The 21186-nt window shown below is 39.1% G+C and overlaps 2 protein-coding genes across 2 annotated transcripts; both read left to right on the top strand.

The window, feature by feature from the left end:
• The first annotated feature begins 419 nt into the window (after nt 1-419).
• zglp1 (zinc finger GATA like protein 1) lies at nt 420-5830 on the top strand. The gene is made up of 5 exons (XM_026360299.1): nt 420-469; nt 2330-3637; nt 3735-3847; nt 4704-4797; nt 5250-5830. Exons 2-5 carry the CDS (start codon nt 2343-2345, stop codon nt 5380-5382), a joined length of 1635 nt encoding a protein of 544 aa, XP_026216084.1. The 5' UTR covers nt 420-469; nt 2330-2342; the 3' UTR covers nt 5383-5830.
• A 999-nt stretch (nt 5831-6829) lies between these two features.
• On the top strand, nt 6830-7840 carry LOC113162273 (forkhead box protein D1-like). Its single transcript, XM_026360329.2, has one exon. It carries the CDS (start codon nt 6892-6894, stop codon nt 7711-7713), a length of 822 nt encoding a protein of 273 aa, XP_026216114.1. The 5' UTR covers nt 6830-6891; the 3' UTR covers nt 7714-7840.
• Nucleotides 7841-21186: the final 13346 nt, after the last annotated feature.

Here is a 21186-nt window from a genome sequence, read left to right on the forward strand (position 1 = left end):
TTTTTATTGTTTACTGTTCAGTCTGTTTATTGTTTTTATTGTTTTTATTGTTTACTGTTCAGTCTGTTTATTGTTTTTATTGTTTTTATTGTTTTTATTGTTTATTGTTCAGTCTGTTTATTGTTTTTATTGTTTACTGTTCAGTCTGTTTATTGTTTTTATTGTTTTTATTGTTTACTGTTCAGTCTGTTTATTGTTTTTATTGTTTTTATTGTTTACTGTTCAGTCTGTTTATTGTTTTTATTGTTTTTATTGTTTTTATTGTTTTTATTGTTTTTATTGTTTATTGTTCAGTCTGTTTATTGTTTTTATTGTTTTTATTGTTTATTGTTCAGTCTGTTTATTGTTTTTATTGTTTTTATTGTTTACCTCTGTGAACCCTCCTTCCGTTCGTAGAACGTCAGACGCTACATTTCTGTTCTGCTCTTTTGAAACACGGACGCCTCGAAGTTCTGTTTCTTTTTCTCCGGTGAGTTACATTTAGAAACAAAACCTCATGTTTCATCGTGGACGCTTTTTCTTTATGGTTGACATGGTTTAAATATGCGCACAGGACTAAAGACTACATAGAACACGTCCTGTAACACTTTCAAATATCATGGAACAAAATAGCGCCGATTAGTTCGTGTGGAATGTAACATTGTAAAGTCTTAATAAACTCGTATTTCATAAGTGCAAACATCTTAAGAAAGCTATTTCACGCTTTTAATTTCAATTTTCAATAGCATAACATGACCACAGGCAGTGCTATTAACGGGTAGGAAACAAAAAACGGTAAAAACTTGTGTAGCCTAGCTTAACTGCTGCTTCACATAGCTTCATTTACATATCCTCTATCTGTCTATCTGTCGACCTACAGACGTGGACAAAATTGTTGGTACCCTTCCTTAAAGTAAGAAAACCCCACAGAGGTCAAAGAAACAACTGTTGACACCGACTAAATAAAATAAAAATGTACTGTACTAAAAAACAAAATAATGAATCAGGCCCAGACAAAAATGATGGTACCCTTAAGTTAATATTTAGTTGCACAACCATTTGAAGCAGTCACTGCAATCAAACGATTTCTGTACCTGTCAATGAGACTTCTGCACCTGTCGACAGGTATTTTGACCCACTCCTCTTCAGCAAACTGCTCCAGCTGTCTCAGGTTTGAAGGGTGACTTCTTCAGACTGCATGTTTCAGCTCTTTCCACGTGTTAAATGTGATTTAGATCAGGACTCATGGAAGTAGTCTGATGATTTGTTCTTATCCATTCTTGGGTGTTTTTAGCTGTGTTTTGGTTCATTACCCTGTTGGGCGACCATGACCTGTGACAAAGACCAAGCTTTCTGACACTGGGCAGCACGTTTTGCTCCAGGATGCCTTGAAAGTCTTGAGATTTCATTGTACTGTGTGTGCCTGTGCCAGATGGAGCAAAGCAGCCCCAGAACATAACCCAGCCTCTTCCGTGTTTCATAGTAGGTACAGTGTACTTTTGCTTAATTTTTGCGTCTGTGAACATAGAACTGATGTGCCTTGCCAGAAAATTCCAGTTTTGTCTCATCTGTCCAAAGGACATTCTCCCAGAAGCTTTGTGGTTTGTCAATATGGTCTTTTTTATTTTTTTTTATGATTTCATCAGTGGAGTCCTCCTCGGTCATCTTCTATTAAGTCCACTTTGGCTTAAACAGTGACTGATGGTGTGGTCTGACTCCGATGGACCTTGACTTTGGATTTTATCTCTAATCTCTATGGAAGTTCTCTAGTTACCATTTGTATAATCTGTCTCTTAAATTTTCCTCCTATGGCCACATCCTGGGACGTAATATGTGTAACTGTAGTCACAGGATCATCACACTGCTTGGAGATGGTCTTCTGAGTCAACTCTCTCTTTAGCTTTTTGTGGTCCATGTTCAGTGTTGTACACACCATGATACCAAACAGCACAGTGGCCACTTTCCACAATTTAAATGGGCAGACTGACTTATCACAAGTTTGAAGACACATGTGATGCTAATTACAGGACACACTTTAGTTTAATATGTCCCTGTGATTAAATTTATTTAACTTCTTATCTAGGGGCACCATCATTTTTGTCCAGGCCAGTTTCATTAGTTTGTTTTTTTTAAAGACTTCTGTTGAATCACAACTCAAAAGCTATATCTGATTTTCATGAGTTAAGTTTTAGTACATTTTGATTTATTATTACTTTTGTCATTTTCAAGTTATTCCAGTGACCTTTGTGGGTTTTTCTTTCTTTAACAGAGGAGTACCAACAAATTTATCTTTCTATTTTTATTTCATTTATCTCACAACCTCTTCTGTGTGCTTGTATTTATAATGCAGATATTGGCTCAAAATGAGCACAGGATCAAGGCCACCAGCTGCTTTTATTCAGGTAAACCAGAACGCAGCAGAACAAGAAGCCTCCCCCTCTGCACTCTTCTACCTTTTCCAAGAAGTTTCCAAACTTGCATCCCCCACCCATAACAGTTTCCTTGACACAAGTTCTCCTCCCAAATGGCTTAACGAGACACCCAGACAGGATCATTTAACTGTTAAAAGGGAGGAAGCAGATGCATGTTCATTTCAGCCCTGCCAGCACAGTGTGACCAGTGTGAAGGAGGAAAGTTGCAGTAGCAAAATCACAATTTCAGTTGAGTCACACAATGAATGCAGTAGCCCCTGGAAAGTGCTGAGTCTAATCAACCTGCAGTGTGAGAGACTGATGCATCACAGATCTGTAGAGGACTCGAACCGAAGTTCAGTGTCATCTATCACAAATTTACCAAAAGCCCATCCAACAGCCAAATTGTTGACTGCAGCAGCAGATGTGACAGAAAATTGTTGTGTCAGACTTGTGGAAGATGTGAGAGGGGACATCACTCAGTCAGTGATTAATTACAAACCAAAGTGTTGTGTGTCCAACATGAACTGTAGTGTTCAACCATCTGGAAAAGCAGATGCTGTAATACCAGGACTGGTGGAGGAAAATGCAGCAACATCTTCTCAGTATCAACACGGTGACAAAAGGGAGGTCAGGATCAGTGTTAATGGACAGTTGGTGTGGAATCAGGAGTGTAAGTCAGACAGTTTTTCTACGGAACTGGATATCTTGAAAGCCCCTTTGGCACAAACACATATCCCAGATGCACCCCAAAATACCAAACTGACTTTTAATTCAAATGAAGATGCTACTGTATCACTGTCAAAACCAACACTAGACTTTAATGCAAACATTATTGAGACTACAGGGCCCCCATGTGAGTCGCAGCTGCCACCACCATGCCCCATCCTGCCTTCTTCACTCTTTTTGAGCACTTCACAGTGTCACTCACTCCCAAAACAAGATAACACAATGACAGGGCATGTAGAATATGCACATACTCCCACAAAGGAAGAATCTCCTCAAGTTTCAGCACAACTGAAATCCTGTAATGTACCTCCTGCAATTTCAAAGCAAAATGTGCAAAAGGAGGAAATGTCTCCTCCATTAACCCAGCTGTGGAGGACCAAGACTCCAAGAAAACAGCCTCATCCCAGTCGGAGTGTTGACATTCAAGACCCAGACTTGCAGGGAGTGACTTTCAGGATGGACACTGAAGTGGACGATAATAGGGAACAGTGTCGGCTCCTCATAACTTCAAAGTACAGGTGCTGACAGATTGATAAAACGTTTGCATGGCAATTTAGAAAACTGAAGTTAAATTCTCACACAATATTGGTGTTTCCTCATGTGTACCCATCACAGCAAGGAGCTGTGCAAGAGTGTGCGAAAACCGAAGCTGAGAACACGGACATCCCAAAGATCCCTGAAAACTAGCAGCTCAGAAGAGGAGAGTGACCCGATGCTGAGTGTTTCAAGTAAGTAATCCTACACTGTTCAGGAAAATGGAAGCCAGTTTATGTTACTTTTAATACAGGCTTGCTAAACAGCAGTGCGTACCTGTCATTTTTCTTACTTACCTCATTAATATTACATTAATTTGCCAATATAGCCACCTTTTTTCTATATACAGAATTGTGTTACTTTTATATTTTATATGGATAGTAAACAAATCTCTGTCTTACCTTTTTTTGTTTGTTTGTTTTTTAACGGGTTGCAGCATCAAACTCTAAATTTTCTTAGTCACAAAAAATATATATTTTTTTCTTTTTACTTTTGTCAGATATATACATGTTTGAGGAAATCAACAAATCACATATTTGAGTTTTTATTGCTTTCAGAAAAAGTGACAACCTGGAAATGGAGTTTGTACTAGCACATGTTTTAAAAATGAAAACATATGCAGCTTTGCACTGTAGTTGAATGAATGTTGTGATTCTTGTCTACTGTCTATGCAAATGCAAATGTTCTCCACTAGAGGACACCATCACATCAAAACTTGTAACTGAGCAGAATCAGGGCAGGTGTTCTACATGGAAATGTCTGTAAACATATCAGGTATTGACTAGTTCCCTCAAAACCAAGTAATACTGTATGTCTAGAGAAAAGGAAAAAATAAATAATAATAATCTAATGTTTTTTTGTAGATGGAAACACATTAATATGCATTATATCTTTTCATTGCAATGTAGCGTCAGTGTCTAGAAAATAGTTTTCCATTACAAATACTTTCTGTTATGTGGATAGAAGCTATTACTTAAAATAATAATTATAGTACACTCAGTTGAAAACAACTGGAACATTTACTAAATATGTTTCTTTCTGTTTCACCAGAAGGTAAAGTTTGTGCATCATGCTGCACCAGGAAGACCCCCATGTGGAGGGATGCAGAGGATGGGACCCCACTTTGTAACGCTTGTGGGATAAGGTAGCTCATGTTAACACAGCTGGATGTTGAATATCACAAAAAACAAATAACAGAACAGAACTTTTAACCCATTAAAACTCAGACTCATTTCTACTAAAAGGAAAATTATGAGGGATATGAAACAAACCAAGTGACCATGTGGAACACATTGGTGACACCTAATCAAGAAAAGTATAGTACACCTGGCTAAAAACACACTTGGACACACTGTTGGACAGGACACTGCCAAAAAGTAAATAAAACATTTTAAAGTGTCACTGTGGGTTCTACGGGTTCCACATGGATGCATTTTTTGTTTTGGCTGCAACATTCTAAAAAAGAAATCAATATTTAATTAGTTAATAGGCTGATTATATTTTTTTGTGGAAAACCATATTCAAACATACATCCACATTTTGTTGAAGAAACCTAATCACCACTGTATTATTGTTTTTCTGTCTTGACTTTTGAAGGTATAAGAAGTACAGAGTGCGCTGTGTCAACTGCTGGCACATCCCGAGGAAAGAGGGCAACTCCAACTCCAGCTGCCTCAAGTGTGGAAACTTTGTGAAACTGGCCTCAGCTCAGCGGAAACACACCAACTAGAGAACACATCCAGACCAAAGGTTTTTATGTCCATGTGTGATGCAGCTCTGCACACACACACGAAACGTGAAGACTGTTCTCTGTCCTCTACAGTTCATTATTAGTAGGAACAACTGAAGGAGCAGCATCATCCTCTCATTTATACATGCCACAACCACACTGCTTTGACCAAATACATTTCTCTTTGAATTAAATATACGTATATAAACTGGATACTGTGGAGCTAAGAACTAGAAACATTTGCTGGAAAGTTAAACGTTATGTTGTTTATGTCTAAATAGCTTCAGTGTTGACTGTGCATCATGGTCAGCACTGGCTGACAGCTGCAGTAGAAAGTTCTTCCTGTACAGGACTAAAACCTACAACCTGAGCTCAGTGCTGTGTTCACTGTGATTAATGGCAAAGCAGTTTACTGGTCTTGACCTCTACAGTAAGACTGGTCAGTGCCGACACATTTATTATATAATATATAATATGATTATAAGTCAAAGTTATATATGTTTTTTTTCTATGTCATTGTTTCTAATTGTAATTGGTGTTTTTTTGGTGAGGGTGTATTGTCTTGTTTTATATTTGGGTTCTTGTTGGTTGCATTTTTGCACTGATGTCTTTAGTATGTTGTGCTACATGCTGTTTTCTGTGAGGGGGGATGGGAGTTTTGTGCTTGCATGTTTTCGGTCTTTATTAAATTCAGAATGAAACATCCCATATGTTTCTTGGGTCTTTTGTGTGTAACACGTTGACTGTTAACGTGTCCAATATAAAACCCAAATGAAGCAATGATTATAAAATAATATTAGTTTGACAGAGCTAAAGGGAAGAATTAGTCATCAGTGAGACGTCCCACAGCTTCCTCAGCTCGTCCTGCAGGACAATCCTGTGAGGTGGGTGGTCTCACCCAGATTAATACAGTTCAGCCATTATTTCAAAACAGATAAGATCTTCCTCTTATTTAAAACAGTCAGGGAGAGAGAAAAAGAGCTGCATCTCTCACCGTGAGGTAAACCATCCAGCTATGAGGAGCACTGAAGGAAATAAGACAAGATGGGAACATGCACAATACAATGAATGTGCTGGTTTCAAGATTCAAGATATTTGGTTTGTTTTTCTTTGTCATTTATGCATAAACAGAGAATCCAGGTATGAAGGAATTCTTGTGCAGGGCTCTCTTTGAGTCAAGTAAAGAGTTATAAGTGAAAAAAGATCATCTAGCCCATAAAAACATTTTTTTGCATTAAACATATTTCAGTCTAAAACAGTTTTACTCTGCTGCAGCAACATAAACACTAACACTAAAGTCTACTTTGTGGTGAGCTCCTGGTTTGTATCTGCTGTTGTTTTAATGGAGAGAACTTTGCAGGCGCAGGAGGAGGAGAAAGTTTAGAGTTGGAGTCTAAAAAAAATCGAAGGTGTCAGATGCACATGTTTGTGTGAATGAGAGGAGACACCGGGCTCTGTTCCTGTTCTGACCTGGACACAGGCTGATCTCGCCCGGATGTTCCGAGGACCATGACCTTGGACTGTAAAGTCATGGAGGAAACGGGGCAGACAGATGCCAGTGAAGGTGCGAGGAGTGCGTATTTGTTACCGTTAAATAAGACTAAATCAGAGTTGGAGCCAAGCGCCTCGAAGGGAGGCTTTGCTGTCCGGCTACAGGATGGTCCGGACAGGAGAAGCCCCTCGGTGAAACCCCCCTACTCGTACATCGCTCTCATCACCATGGCCATCCTGCAGAGCCCGAGGAAGAGACGGACCCTCAGTGAGATCTGTGATTTTATCAGCCTGCGCTTCGCGTATTACCGGGAGAGGTTCCCTTCTTGGCAGAACTCGATCCGCCACAACTTGTCTCTAAATGACTGCTTTGTCAAGATGCCCCGAGAGCCTGGAAATCCCGGGAAGGGGAATTACTGGACCCTGGATCCCATGTCGGCCGATATGTTTGAAAACGGGAGTTTCCTTCGGCGGCGGAGACGCTTCAAGAGGGAACAGCTGCATCTGAGAGCGCTGAAAGACTCCGGAGCGCAGGAGCGCAGCCGGGTGTCTGTGTTTCCTTTCCTCGGAGCGCACAGGATGGGTCCTGGTTTGTACCACGACCTGACCATCAGAGGCCGTTTGAGCTGTCCCACGGCTCCCAGCATCGTACCTGCACTCTCCTCGCTTCTCTCTAAGAGTTCCCCTTCTTGTCTCACGTTGGATCATTTCGACTCGGGACGCTGCGCAGTTGTTCCAGTGGCTCCAAACTCCTCGTCCCTGGCTCCTGTCCTGCTGCACGGAATTAGTTCAAGCTACTCTACTTCTCAATTATCCAGGTTTCCCACTGGGATCATTTAGTTTTTTTTTTTTTATAATTTATTTCTAAGGGTGTCCCTGTTTGTCCTGAACTCTACTTTACAAATACTAAACATTTTAATAATGGCTCAAACTGACAAACAGGCCATGATCTATCCAGCTCTTTGTGTGTTTGATGCAAACGTTTTGAATAGCTGTTCTTCTTTAAATGATTCAAATAAAATATACCAGATTTACAATGTTTGTGCACTTTTAACTACTAAACTACACTCTAATAAACAGGCCACAAGTAGAAGTTTGACATTTTAATCGACTAACCTTTGTCATTTTTAAGCATTTGAGACATAGTTAATTTAATGATTTGTGGGAATTCAGCAAACTCATAAAAAACAAAACAAAACAAAACTAAATATTTTATAATTGTATTTTGAAGATATAATTTCTAAATATATGTTCTATTAATTTCACATCACTAATTCTAAATTCATAAGTCAAGTCAAGTCAAGTCAGGTCAACTTTATTTCTAAAGCACAAAAACAGCAGACTGACCAAAGTCAGTCATAAAGACACCACCAATACGAACAATAATGCACATTTCTAGGAGGGTGTATGTGAATAAGGGAACAACACCAGTCAAAATGTGTTGAAATGTAAGTAAAGTCATTTTGTTTTTAATTAATAATAATTTAAAAGTCAAAATTTAGAATTTTTATTTCACTGTTTTAAATTAACTATGAACCTTTTTTTCCTTTTATTGTGGTTTAGTTTTTTTATTAATTGTTTTTAGGGCTTCCATATCATTTTTTGGCATTAATTTGTCCTTTATTTGCAAACGGCAGTGCAGAGGAGACAGGAAGCTTGTGGGGCGACACAGGGCTATGACAAACCCACAATACTACTGTTGGGTGCTATGCACCTCGACCATTTGGCTTCCAGGGCTCAACTTTATTCAACTTTTGATCCAAATGTCCACGATGAGAAACGCTCAATAAACTCTAAGGTAGGTGGTGGATGTGTAATGGGAGGAGTTGTGTGTGATTATATTCGAAATAAGACACGACAACAGCAGAAAATGGGAAAACTGCAGGAATAATTTTATTTGCTCCAGCTGTGTTTAACCACCAAACAAGCAGTGAAAGCAGAGAGCCGGAGACATGATGTCATGTGAGCTGATTACATCAGTCAACCCTCAACTCATCCAGCCCATTAAAGATTTTGTCTTTCTGTGTTTTGTTCTGTGATGAGGTTCTTGGTGAACAAATGACACAGAGGGAGGAATTTGAGAAGAAGAAAAGCAGGAAAAAGGAAAAAGGAACCGTCAACAAACACCATCTTTGATGAACGGCATTTGGTTTTTATTAATCTCTTTTATTCAACTTGCTCCTGACGCTGTGACCTAAAGGGCCATTTCATCCAAATCACAAACTTACACTAATGTTTCCTAGAGAGGTTTTCTAATTCATCTTGGTTTATTTTCTGTGTACACACTGTTTATTTAACTCTGAGGCTGCTTCACTGACAATATTTACATGCTGATTTTTAGCAGGTATAATTTTCACTGGCATTATGCAATGTCATTGGAGTTGCAGGTATTTATTCATAAAAACATTATCGGTCATAATCATTCAAAATGAAAAGTCAAGAGGGTCACGAAGGGGATGACGTTTCACCCTGTGGGAAACATAAACGTCTGCGCAGTAGAGACACAACTGTGAACCTCATGATGGTGCTAGACAACAAGTCAAGGGAACCTTAAAGTCCTTAAAGAACTTCATATGAAAAATATGATTTAGGTTTTATTTTATTATTGTATTTTATTATTGCTGATTGTATACCTGACCGGCCAATCAGGAGAAACAATTAAATAGTTCAGTCGTATATGTGTGTGCTTGTCCTGGTCTGGAGGTGTTCAGCTAAAACCTTGGGGGAACATAAAATGTACAGATTTAATGTTTCATGAGTAACACTGGATATTTTAATATATTAGTTTCTCTCAGGTTACAAATTAGATTAGATACAAGACAAATTAGAAATGTGAAGTTAGAGAGAAATGTGCCTTCCAAATAAGTCAAACTGACTCGAATCAATGTTGAACTGAAAATAGGAAGATGAAGTTTCCTGCTTCTTTTGTTTTGGCAAGAAATCAGTTTCCTGTGAATGGAAATCCTGTGAGGAAACTATTGTTATTATTGTACTGTGATATGTCCCCATAAACCTCTGTTCATTTTTCAGTTAAGCAACATTAAGTCTTTGTAAAATTAAATCCATTCAATTCCCCTTCAGAGGCTACAATAAAATCTCATATTATTGCTTAAATTTTCACACTTGTGCAACAAGTTAGGTCAATGTTGTACAGGGTGTAGCCAGGAAGAGAGTGACCTAAGCCAGGAGCCAAAACCTCACAGCCACACTAGGACGAGGGTTTTCCACAGTGTCTGTCATTTAACAGGCTTCTTCACATCATACATGACCGAAATAGAGACCACACATAAACAAAATGTTAGAGTTGAGATGTGAGGCATAAGAAAAAGAACATTTAAATGAACTTTTACACATTTAACTGATTTTGACTCTTTTCACTACATTACAGACCAGTGTCATATCATATCATATCATATCATATCATATCATATCATATCATATCATATCATATCATATCATATCATATCATATCACATCATCCTGATGATCCTTTTCCACTGATCTGAGCTGTGACCACTAGAACAAAACATATTAAATGTGATGTGAAATTAACACTATGCTGTATACTATATGTAGTACATCAGTATATTCACAATTCCTGGGGTAGATTTTCTCAATCAGTCTCACATAAGAGGAACCAGCTTTTCTGTGCTGGCGTCAACTGAGGTTTTCCACTGCTCTGTGAAACCTAGAAGAGTTTTATCTGACAATGAAGCAGGAATCATGTGCACACATTTCCCTCATTTCTTAAACCTTCTTGATCCTTTCTGGAAAAGCGATGTCATGGTAAAACAATGTAATGGGAGATAGTGATAAGCCTGGATGAAAGTCGGGAACGAAAGTTTGACTGAGGCTTTGATGACATCAGTTTTATATAATATATAATTTATTTCACAGGTTTACTTGTATTTGAAGCACATGCATTATTTACATTTAGTTATTTGGCAGACGCTCTTATCCGAAGCAACTCACCAGTGAGGTACAAAGCAATCAAATATCTAACCCAAGGAGATGAACTTAACAATAACATGCTCTAGAAAGAGCTATTTCCGTTTCATGGGGTATAGTTGCAAGTTTGTTTGTTTTTTTAAAATAAGGTTTTAAGTGCAGAACATTTTTCGGAAGAGTTCTTTTTCAGCCAATTCTTGAAAATTGAGGATCAGGATTCAGGACCCAAACTTATAAAGGGATTAAGTAATGATCAAAGTGAGTTTCAGGTTATAGATTTCTATCTATAGTAGGAAAGAGAGAACAGATTTTTTGATTTTGCAGTAGCAAAGTTTACAGTACTACATTAAATCAGCAGAATTTATTTATTTTAGAAGCAAACTGATGAACTTATACATTTACACATTAAAGCTAAAATGTAAACTAAACAAGGTAGATTCTGACTCTCTCTCTCATTCTGACTCTTACAGTAGCTCCTTGACTACATATTTTATTTTATTAGGTAATCACATTTGTTTTCTACAGTAACACACAAATAGGTTTTGTTTGAACACTTAAGAAGAATCACTGTTATTTTCCATTAATAACAGGCAGACGTTTTCTGTTGTTTGTGTCTTTATTGATACAGACGTTTGTGTTATAATAAAGGAAACAAAGAAAGTTCTTATTACACCATTAGTATAAAAAAACATCACTCAAATTAATCATGAAAAATCAAAATGTATATAGTACAAATAAATCAAGCCTTGATAAAGGATAAAGGATTGCCAGAATTTCATATATTCATCTGTTGCAAACAAAAAGCCTTTTGTGAAACAGTCACAGACGAACCAACCATCAATAGGTCTGAATGAGCTCTGAGTCCTTTGTTGATGATGCAGGGTTTGTTCCATGCATTTGTGTCCTGTGGGGATTTGTGGGGATTTCTTCAGATACTTCTCAATTATTTCTAAATGAATCTTTCTGGACATATCACTTGGATGGGTAAAAAGCAGCCACTTTGGGTCATTTTTTTGACCCTTGCCCTGAGCTGGAACTGGGATTGCACTTCCTTGGCATCCTGAACCTGTTTCAACAAGTTTGTTAACACATTCAAAGTGATCAAACTTCATTTCAGCACTATTAGTGTCATTTGTATCAATGACAGCTTCCACCTGAAAGCCTGCCTCTGTACGGGCACTGCAGTAGATAACGCTTTAGTGATTTTGCCTCAGGCATGTCGATAAATCGCCTTTGTCATCTTTAACATCGTCAATATATAGGCAGAGTGCTTTTAGACAGCAACAACACATGACAGAGAGCAGGGGCATGAAAAGGTGACACAAACAGTCTTCGTGACACACGTCTGATATTAAAATTCCACTAAAGCTGTTGCTGTAATTACCTCGATACATCGCCACCTTCTCATCCCTCTTCACCGTTCCTGTCCTCATTACCAAAGCCACTGCACTGGCATCATTTTCAGTCCTTCGCTTCTTTGCAAAAGGCCAAAAGGATTTCTTCTTCTCTGCACACCTCACTGGACGTAAAGACAGGCCTTTTCTTTTCGTCCTTTAGTTACATGAGGATGTGTTTCCCATGGTCGCTGTCTGTGTGTGAAGTTATTATACAATGAATAAAAAAAAGTAGCACAGACAGTTCACGTTCCTCATCCAAGACCATCAAAGTCTGCGTGCTGGGGTTTTTATAGAACAAGGCTGAAGAGGGAGGCGTCTTTATTCCACGGAAATGCTGTTTGAATGCTGATAAAGAAACTTCCTAAAATATTATTCCTGTCTTTGTTGAGATATATATAAATAATAATTAATAAAACAAAAGACAGTGAAAAGGGTGGAAAACCTGTGCACAGTCCTTTACAGTCCAGACATAGTCTACGTATATGTGACATGCAAAAGTTGGAAGAACAGCACTGATTTGTGTTTTCGGCATTTAGTGCTGCACAGGTTATACAGCTGTCACTGAATCTGTTCTAATCCTACCTGCGTTAAGGCCGAACAATATGCGACATCACCACCTACTGCATAACACAGCAGGAGAAAAGCACCCTGGGATGCATCAGTTAGTATAAATGCTAATGGTGTGATGTTCTACAGATTTACAGTACTAGTGAAAGGTGAAGTGAACTACACGCTTCTGCTTTTCCAACCACTGGCTTTCCTCATGACACTATATATGTAAATGTTGTGCAACATTTAAGAATAAAACTGTACCGTCAGCAGTTGCACAAAATTGAATTATGAAAAATAAAAATAAAAAACCCTGGAGACTTTTAGTTTGCAGGATGCTGTGTGACAGTTTGTGAATGTCAACAACAACATTAAAACTGAACTACACTAAAACCCAATTTACCTTGAGGCTATCTATAGTTTGATTCCACTCGCAGGTTCATATAATATCCTGATACACAGGAAACCATGTTACAAAATGGTGACTTATTATCTCCATCATTAAAGACCTGAAACAGTAACAGGTGGGAGGCTGAGACAGCAGGTCCTACACCAGTTACACTAAAGAGACACGAAAGGGAACAGTCAATGTCTTTGTTCAATTTAGGTCCATGACGACAACATACTACTACTACTACAAAATGCAGGAAGCTGCCAGCTTTCCACTCACTCACTCAGATCACAGCTCTTAGACTTGTTGTGTAGTAGTGTTTACTGATCCTCCACTGCCACACCAGAGGATTCACTTCAGTTTTTACTTTTACACGAACCCAACCAGCCTCAAAGGAGCTGTGCCTAAAACAGACCTTGGCCTGCACACAGCGGAGACACACACTATACTCTATAAGGTAAACGTCATCACAAAGTTACATGTATAGACATTTCCTACACACAGAGGGAACACAGAAAAATAGGTACCCAATAAATCAACTGCAAAGACGTGTACAACATCTGTAAGCAGAAAAGGCACAGAGTCAAACATTGACTGGTAGGCAACAACAAGTGCTCTTAAATAGCCTGCAGGAGGAGAGACTGCACCGACCCACACCTGTGATCAATCCACTCACTGCATCAACTCAGTGCAATTAGCCATCGGCTTGTAACAAGTGAAAAACCTCAAAAACCACAAACACTCGCACATATAAAAAGCAGGGTACAGACAGATCTACCAGTAAATACAGACATTGACTTGATGGGAAAAGCACAGGGGATGTGCATTTCTACAGTTATTTCTATTACGATTATGATGATGATGATGATGATGATGATGATTATTAGGCACCTGTCCTTTCTCAATTGCATAAAAGACAGGTTGAGATCTGCTGGAACAGCAGCTGCTCTCTGAGTGTTTCAGTATACACTGTGCTGTGTGTTGCACTGTGCTCCACACTGCAGCAGCACTGAATATCACATTTTCTCTCCTCCTGCAAACTGCTTTACTCTGCTGCTTTGTATCCACTCTTACCTCCAGTGCTCATAAAACAGTGTAGCTGACAGGTGCTGGAGACGCAAGCCAGGGCTACAGGAGAGAGGGGGGTGGTTCATTAATGAGTTCTGGCTTTATAATTCTTTAGTATGTTTGGATCAGAATTAACCTCTGCGTTAGACCCTTTCCAAATATGTTCACATCAAAAGCCGGCATTGGATTCAAACCAACTGGCTTGAACTAGATTTTACAAATTTGAGGTCTGGTTTGCTGGAAGGAGACGTAAAGGAGAAGTAACGTGGGAGGGAGAAGCAAGATAGAAACAGAGTTCAGATCAGTGTGAACTGCAGCTCAAATTTCCCTTCTCCATTTCCAACGATGCCTCTTACCTTCAGTTAGGAGAGCTTAGGAAGAACGGGATGGCCAAGATGTTTTACGCTGTATTGTTGACAACACTCCAAGCAGCGATGGACCACCCTTGTTGACTCTTAGGTCTCTTTAAAGCACACTACTCTTCACCCTCTTTTGCTCTTTGCTCTGTTTACATGCAATGTTGTGAACGTTTTTTCCTCATGCACCATGCTGATGTTCCAGAAATTTTCTAAATCACACACTACAACACTGAAACTAGTAATGTGTTGATTGTTATACATGGTTCACGTTGTTTTCATGTCACATCAAACAAACCTGATGCTTTCTTGCGTCGTCTCAGACAGTTTCTATGTCATGTTTGTGTTAGTGATGTTATGTTCATGAACGATCCGATTCATTTCAATGGCTCTTTTATAGAAATAAAGTTGCTGATAATAATCTATTAATTGCTGACAGTGAACGCACCATTGTCCCCTTCTCCCTGCATCAACAAGAGAGAGGTGGTCGAGTGACCTGGACAGTGAATGAAGAGAAGAAGCGAGAACAGAGAACAGGAATGTCTGAATGCAGAGTCTGTTTCATTTCAGACTGTTAGTGACAGTCAACTCGTGTATGTGCAATTCTGGGCATGTGTGTTTATGTGTCTGTGTGTGTCTGCATCTGTTGATCAGCTCCAACCCCAGTGATACATCTGAATCTGATGCACAAACATTACTGCAGCAGAGAGGAAGCATCCTGTCTATCAGGCTGGTTTGAGATGTCCAGCACTTGTTATGTTGTTATGTTGGCTGCACCAATGATCCATGTGGAGGAATGAGAGAAATCTGTATTTTAATCTTATTTGTATGCAAAAATAAGTAAGTCTTTATGACCAGAGTGACTGTGTGGGCATCTTCTGGAGTATGTCACTTCTCTGCAAAAGCCTTTTAGTGATAAAACAAAACAAAAACAAATCAAAAGACACACATCTACTTCCAGCCATGCTTCTCAAGTTGTGTAATGATTACGTCTTTGCTGTAATCTTATTAAAATCTGCATTTGAAAAACACCATTTTACAGTGTTGCTTCTCATTTACCCATTAACACACACTTTTCAAATCAGTAAGCCTCTCTATATTTAAGTATCTACATGAGACAACACTGAGTCTTTAGAGAAATAAAGGTGCTTTTATTTTCCTGCATTGATTGCTCTATAACTTGTGTGAGAAAAGTAACTTTCACTGCTCTGCACACAAATAATAACAACTGTGCCATGTGTGATAAAACCTAATAGCACTAAATAACCAGAACATCAATCAAAATAACTTTTAACAGTTCCAGGTAGCTGTTGTAGCTGAGTTGGACGGAAGCCCCATTTACCCTTATTCATGTGTGTTTGCCTTCGCATGCTTGCGGATTTACCCGAATATGTAATTATGAGCAAATGTTCTGAGGTGAAATGAGCCAGTGAGAAGAAATATGAAGGACCGGGGTAAAGGCTTCAACGCAAACAGGACAAATACAAACACAAACTCTAGTTTATATGACGATCTTGGAAATACAGATGGCGTTTAGGACGGTGTTTTTAATGTCCTGCTGTGTAACAAGCTGCATCTTTATCCTCTTAAACGTATCCAGAGTTTATTGGCCTAAAGAACACCTGAATCCCTGAGGTAGGGCTTGTTGAACTGGGCTCACCCACTGTGAACTATGTAAACAGCTGTAAACCACACACAGACACACACGAGATGCTGCAGTCAAAGAAGGATTGAATCCACAGGTACTGAGAAACAAAGAAGCTGTCACCAAATACTCTGTGTGGCGTCCATCAAACGCGGCAAATATTCAGAGGCAGAAAAATGTAAAATGTAAAGAAAAAATAAATAAAATCTAAACTTCCTAAACACCTGGTATTTGCAAAAACAAAGAAACAAACAAATAAAACCTGTAAAAAACATAATGTCCAGCTACCAGCTGTTACATTCTTCACACCACCTTCAGACCTCAAGCTAAAGGAATATATAAATCCAGGATTCAAATATTTAAAACGGTTTATATTCTATAAAACGGTTTCAGATCTATACAGATGCTGTTTGTTCTGCAGATTTGTGACATTTTAAACGTGTAAACGTGAAGTTTCTGCTTTATATTTTCATCCAAAACATAAAAAGCATTTAAATTATTTTACATAATATATTTTACACTGCATTGAAAATTATATCTTATATTCAACCTGTCTCATTACCTCTCATCAACGGCTTTCTTAAACACACACACACACACACACGTAGTAACTGGACATGTTTTGACAGGCGGCCATCACTGCTTTAATCTGTACACAGTAATAGTCTGCAGAAATGCCTCTGAGAACGGAAAAGGAGATGGAGAGAGAGAGAGAGAGAGAGTGTGGATATGTTTCTGTTGCATAGAAAACCAAACCACAGACAACCAGAACACACACACACACACACACACACACACACACTTGAACTTGAGTGGATGAGGTAGAGGGAGGCTGGACATGACTTCAGCCACAATGCAGCCAGTTGTCACTAAGCCCCGTGACCAAAAGCCTTTTCATTCCCTTTTTCTCTATTTCATTAACGTCCTCTACTCGGCCAAACAGCACATCTGGTGGACAGACGTCTACTTCTCCTCCGTGTCTCTCTGTCTCTCTCTCACTTCCTTAAGGCAGGCCTGGTGTTAATCCCTGTCTCCTTCACCCAGTCCAGACCACCCACACGCTGAGCGGTGCAGCGGCAGCCCACCAGCAGAGAATGTGTTGCACAACATCACGTGAACAAAAGGACGACTCTACTGTACCTGCTTATAACGGAAACAAATATCAGAGCACTTAGTGTTGTAAACTGTAAGTTCTGCACTCCAAACCTCACCAGTCTACAGACAGCATAGGTTGATTCATGAAAACATGGACCATGCTCTTACTTTGACAGCATAAAAGCAGTGATTTACCTGTTCGTGCAATATCACACTACAACAGCTGTAAGTGCTGTGCTATCTTGTCAGTTCAGCATCTTTAACCATGTTAACGACTTATAAGACGTCTGTTTATAAAGTCATCATACTGTAATAGACCAGTATAATTATGAATAGGAGCACACCACGTTATGACTAATGAATACAGAAAATGCTAACTTAATATACTAATTTTAAAAAACATCAGTCGAGCAGCTGAAGTTGAATGGTTAGCCTTTGTCTCCATCATGTGGTGAAGTAGTCAAATTACTCTATTATACAGTAGACTGCTGCCTTAGCTGCCTCTGAGCAAATAAATGTCTCCAGAACAAGTTCACGACTGTAAAGTCTGGACTCGCCAGACGAAAGAGGGTGAAACAGCAGCACCTTCATCTTCCTTAGTACTATTTAGCTACTGCTACTTGGTTTAGCAGCTCACAACAAGACTGTAGCAGACTTTAACTTTGTACTTCCCATTAAATCAGTTGAGATAACGTCTTAACAACCAGCTAGTTTTAGTGTAACTTTCGATTTTTGAGGAAATTATCTCTTAGAAAAGTCTTCTAAGGCAGAGAACGAGTCCAACTTCAATTTGACTCAAGTAGGTAGCTTTAGAGGAGGACAGATGGAAACACATCAGAACACTAGAACATGGTTTTATCGTGTGTGATAATAATGTAAATGGTCATTTATAATATAAAAGTGTTTAGTAAAATAAAATGAACAAACAAAATGCACCCTTATTTACCTTGTTGCTGCTGTACAATCAAGACATTTGGGTTTAAGCTCAGAGATGGTTTTAAATTTCAGCTTTACTTAATGAAACCAACACCTACACTTGTTAAACCATGTAGAACATAACACATTCATGTCCTTTACAATCACGGAGAACATTGGCCTAAAAGATGTGGTACAATACAAATAGGTGGCAGCTTTCCCTCAAACACAGTAAAAAAAGCAGGATATTATGTGCAACAGAAGCATTTTAGATATAAAAGCAAACTGCATGTGTCTTTTCTCCAAAATAAAAATTCAAGTTCTGAGTGAGCCAGCTCCAAACAGGAACTCATATATTTTGGATTAGCAGCGAAAAGTGGGGGAGAATGTGGAAAAGTGATGCTGTGTTTCCTATTATTGCAGGATGGGGCTTGACAACAGGGCCAGGGCTGAGTTTCTGTGAACACACCAGTGGAATTTGGATGGCGGCAGTGCTGATGATGAGAAATATGAGAGAGGAAGACACAATACACTGTTTTTCCACAGAGTGTCATTGTGACCTAAGGGCACTCCTGCCTCCCTCCGACCCACCCACACAAACACACACACACACACACACACACACATCTATAAATGCTAAATTAGAAACACACTTTTTGGCCCTCACACACTGACACACACACACACACACACACACACTTATACAAATGCTATTGTCGGTGCTCATCTCGTGGAAATATTTGTAGTTTTGTTGCCAAAACTGGAAGTGGATGCAAGTTGGCTGTTTGAAAAGCAGCTGTGCACTCGTAAAGATCTGCACGTAATCCTGAATAAGGTGACGATGCTTCAGAGGTAAAGGTCAGGCTGAGGCCTCAAGGTCACATGAGTCAGACCAGTTGCTCCCAGTGAGCGTCACTGGGCCAGTTTTAATCTACTGCTTATGTGTCTTTCTGTACTACTGGGACCCAAACAACCCACTTCACTGAAAAAAACATTTAATAATTTATTTAAATTCATTTGTCCTCAATGTTATTGTTAGTATTAGACATGCACATCCAGTGTGTAAACAAAGCCAAACTTATGCAGAATGTGCAGAATAAGAGCTGGTATTGTCCAGCTTAGCCCTGACGGCTAATTTACTCCTCCACGTGATTATTACCTTTCATTTTTTGCAACGGTAACTTCACATACGTTTTCCCCTAAAACAAATGGAAAGTGGCCTTATCAGAACATGTTTTCACGTTTAGCCTGCCTGTTGTGAGCTGGGACCCACAGAACTCAGCAGCGTTTCTGCACAGAACAAATATACGGCTTCCTCCAGTGGAATGGTATAAAACAGTAATACTCTTACCGTCTTTATTAGTCTTTACTGACTAATGTTTATTAGTCTTTATTATTTTATGTCTCTGCATCCTTGCTTTGACAAGTTGTCTTAAAATGACTTGATGTGATCTCATGGCTTAAGTTGGCACAAAGTGTCGAGCCATGACCCATCTTTGCTTGCAAAGACTGGGCCTGTGGTGGATGCTCCTTTTAGACCCAGTCACGATGCCTGTCCTGTTATCAGTTACCTGCTGATTTAGGAAAAATTCAGAATATTTTTACGTTAATATTTCATAAACCTTTCAGTATTATTTTGCATCTGTTCCAACATTGACGAGTGTGGTGCAGGCATCAAACTCTAAATTCATTTCTATTTACAAAATACAAACTTGGTCAGTAAACACAATGAAAATCTTCATTAAAATAGTTTTTTTTCTTCTTCTGGAAATTAAAGGCAAATTGATCTTCAGAAAAAGCCTAAACCTTTGTTTATTTTACACTCATTTAAATAGCTACTGAAAATTCAGCAATGTGCTGCTTCTCTGGCTCCTGTTCAGCTGTTGACAAGAAACGTACAGTATGTGTGCAATCAAGGAAACTATTGATTGAGCCCATTATGTTCTGATTAGCTCCCCGTCCACTTTCTCCCTCCCAGCTGGGTGAGTCTATTCTGAGACAGGAGACAATAAATGAACTGTTCCTCCTTCCTCCACATATCCAGCCTCTCCTCTCTTCTCTTCTTTTTTGTGTCTGCTTTCCTTGAAATCCTTTTGCGCCTGTTCTTCCGCTTCCATCCGTCCTCCCTTCAGATTAGTACGGTCTGTGATGAATTTTTATGAGGAGAGATGAGATGAGATGCCCTCACACTCGTGACTACATGCATCCTGTTTGGAAAACATATCATCAATGAACCAACCCTTTACCCACCCCTCTCCTCCACTCGTCCCCCTCGATTGAGCCCCCTCTACTCTGACAAACCAGGAAGTATGCACAGGAAACAGCTGTCCCTCATGTCCGCCTGCTCGTCCCTCACCAGGTGCATCCTGGGAACAGAGCAATGTGTGACCATTGTCGTGTGGCTGACACTGTATGAGGTGTCGTTAATCAGGAGCACTGTGAACTTTATATAGTGAGAAGATAAAAATTAAGCTCTTTGCTCTCTACTCTGTTGTTTCACATCCTATTTAACGACTTATTATTTTGGAAATCAACAATATAGATCCACAACGATTAGACCTTGATGTTACAGGACATTAATAATGATGAAATAAGTTGTTTGGTTTGCCTGAGAAGAGGCGGATGCACTTGTCTCACGAATGACTGCTTCGTGTCAACTTAAAGGGGAACTCCAGTGATTTTACACATCAAAGTCTCTTCACAGGTGTTGGGGAATACTGTTGGGCTTGTGAAAAGAAGCTGTGCAAAACCTGAATGTGATCACTGAGCTGTCTGTGGTGGAGCGTGGTTTGTTACTTGAACAAGGTGCAACTAAATCCATCTAACATTTTGCTTTTTTAAACTTTTCTTACATATTTTAGTCTCATACCACTACTGGACTCTGATCTATTAAACAAAACGTTTTTTAAAATCTGTTTACTCATGTCTGTAGTGGCTCCTGTAACTCCT

The sequence above is a fragment of the Anabas testudineus genome, chromosome 1, assembly GCF_900324465.2.
Source record: "Anabas testudineus chromosome 1, fAnaTes1.2, whole genome shotgun sequence".
Classification (NCBI taxonomy): domain Eukaryota; kingdom Metazoa; phylum Chordata; class Actinopteri; order Anabantiformes; family Anabantidae; genus Anabas; species Anabas testudineus.

What these genes read in the sequence shown, in the direction of transcription:
- LOC113162273 (XM_026360329.2), top strand. Translation starts at nt 6,892, where the DNA reads ATGACCTTGGACTGTAAAGTCATGGAGGAAACGGGGCAGACAGATGCC.
- zglp1 (XM_026360299.1), top strand. Translation starts at nt 2,343, where the DNA reads ATGAGCACAGGATCAAGGCCACCAGCTGCTTTTATTCAGGTAAACCAG. An exon ending in CTCATAACTTCAAAGTACAG is followed by an intron (nt 3,638 to 3,734) that starts GTGCTGACAGAT and finishes TACCCATCACAG; the next exon opens with CAAGGAGCTGTGCAAGAGTG. An exon ending in TGTAACGCTTGTGGGATAAG is followed by an intron (nt 4,798 to 5,249) that starts GTAGCTCATGTT and finishes TGACTTTTGAAG; the next exon opens with GTATAAGAAGTACAGAGTGC.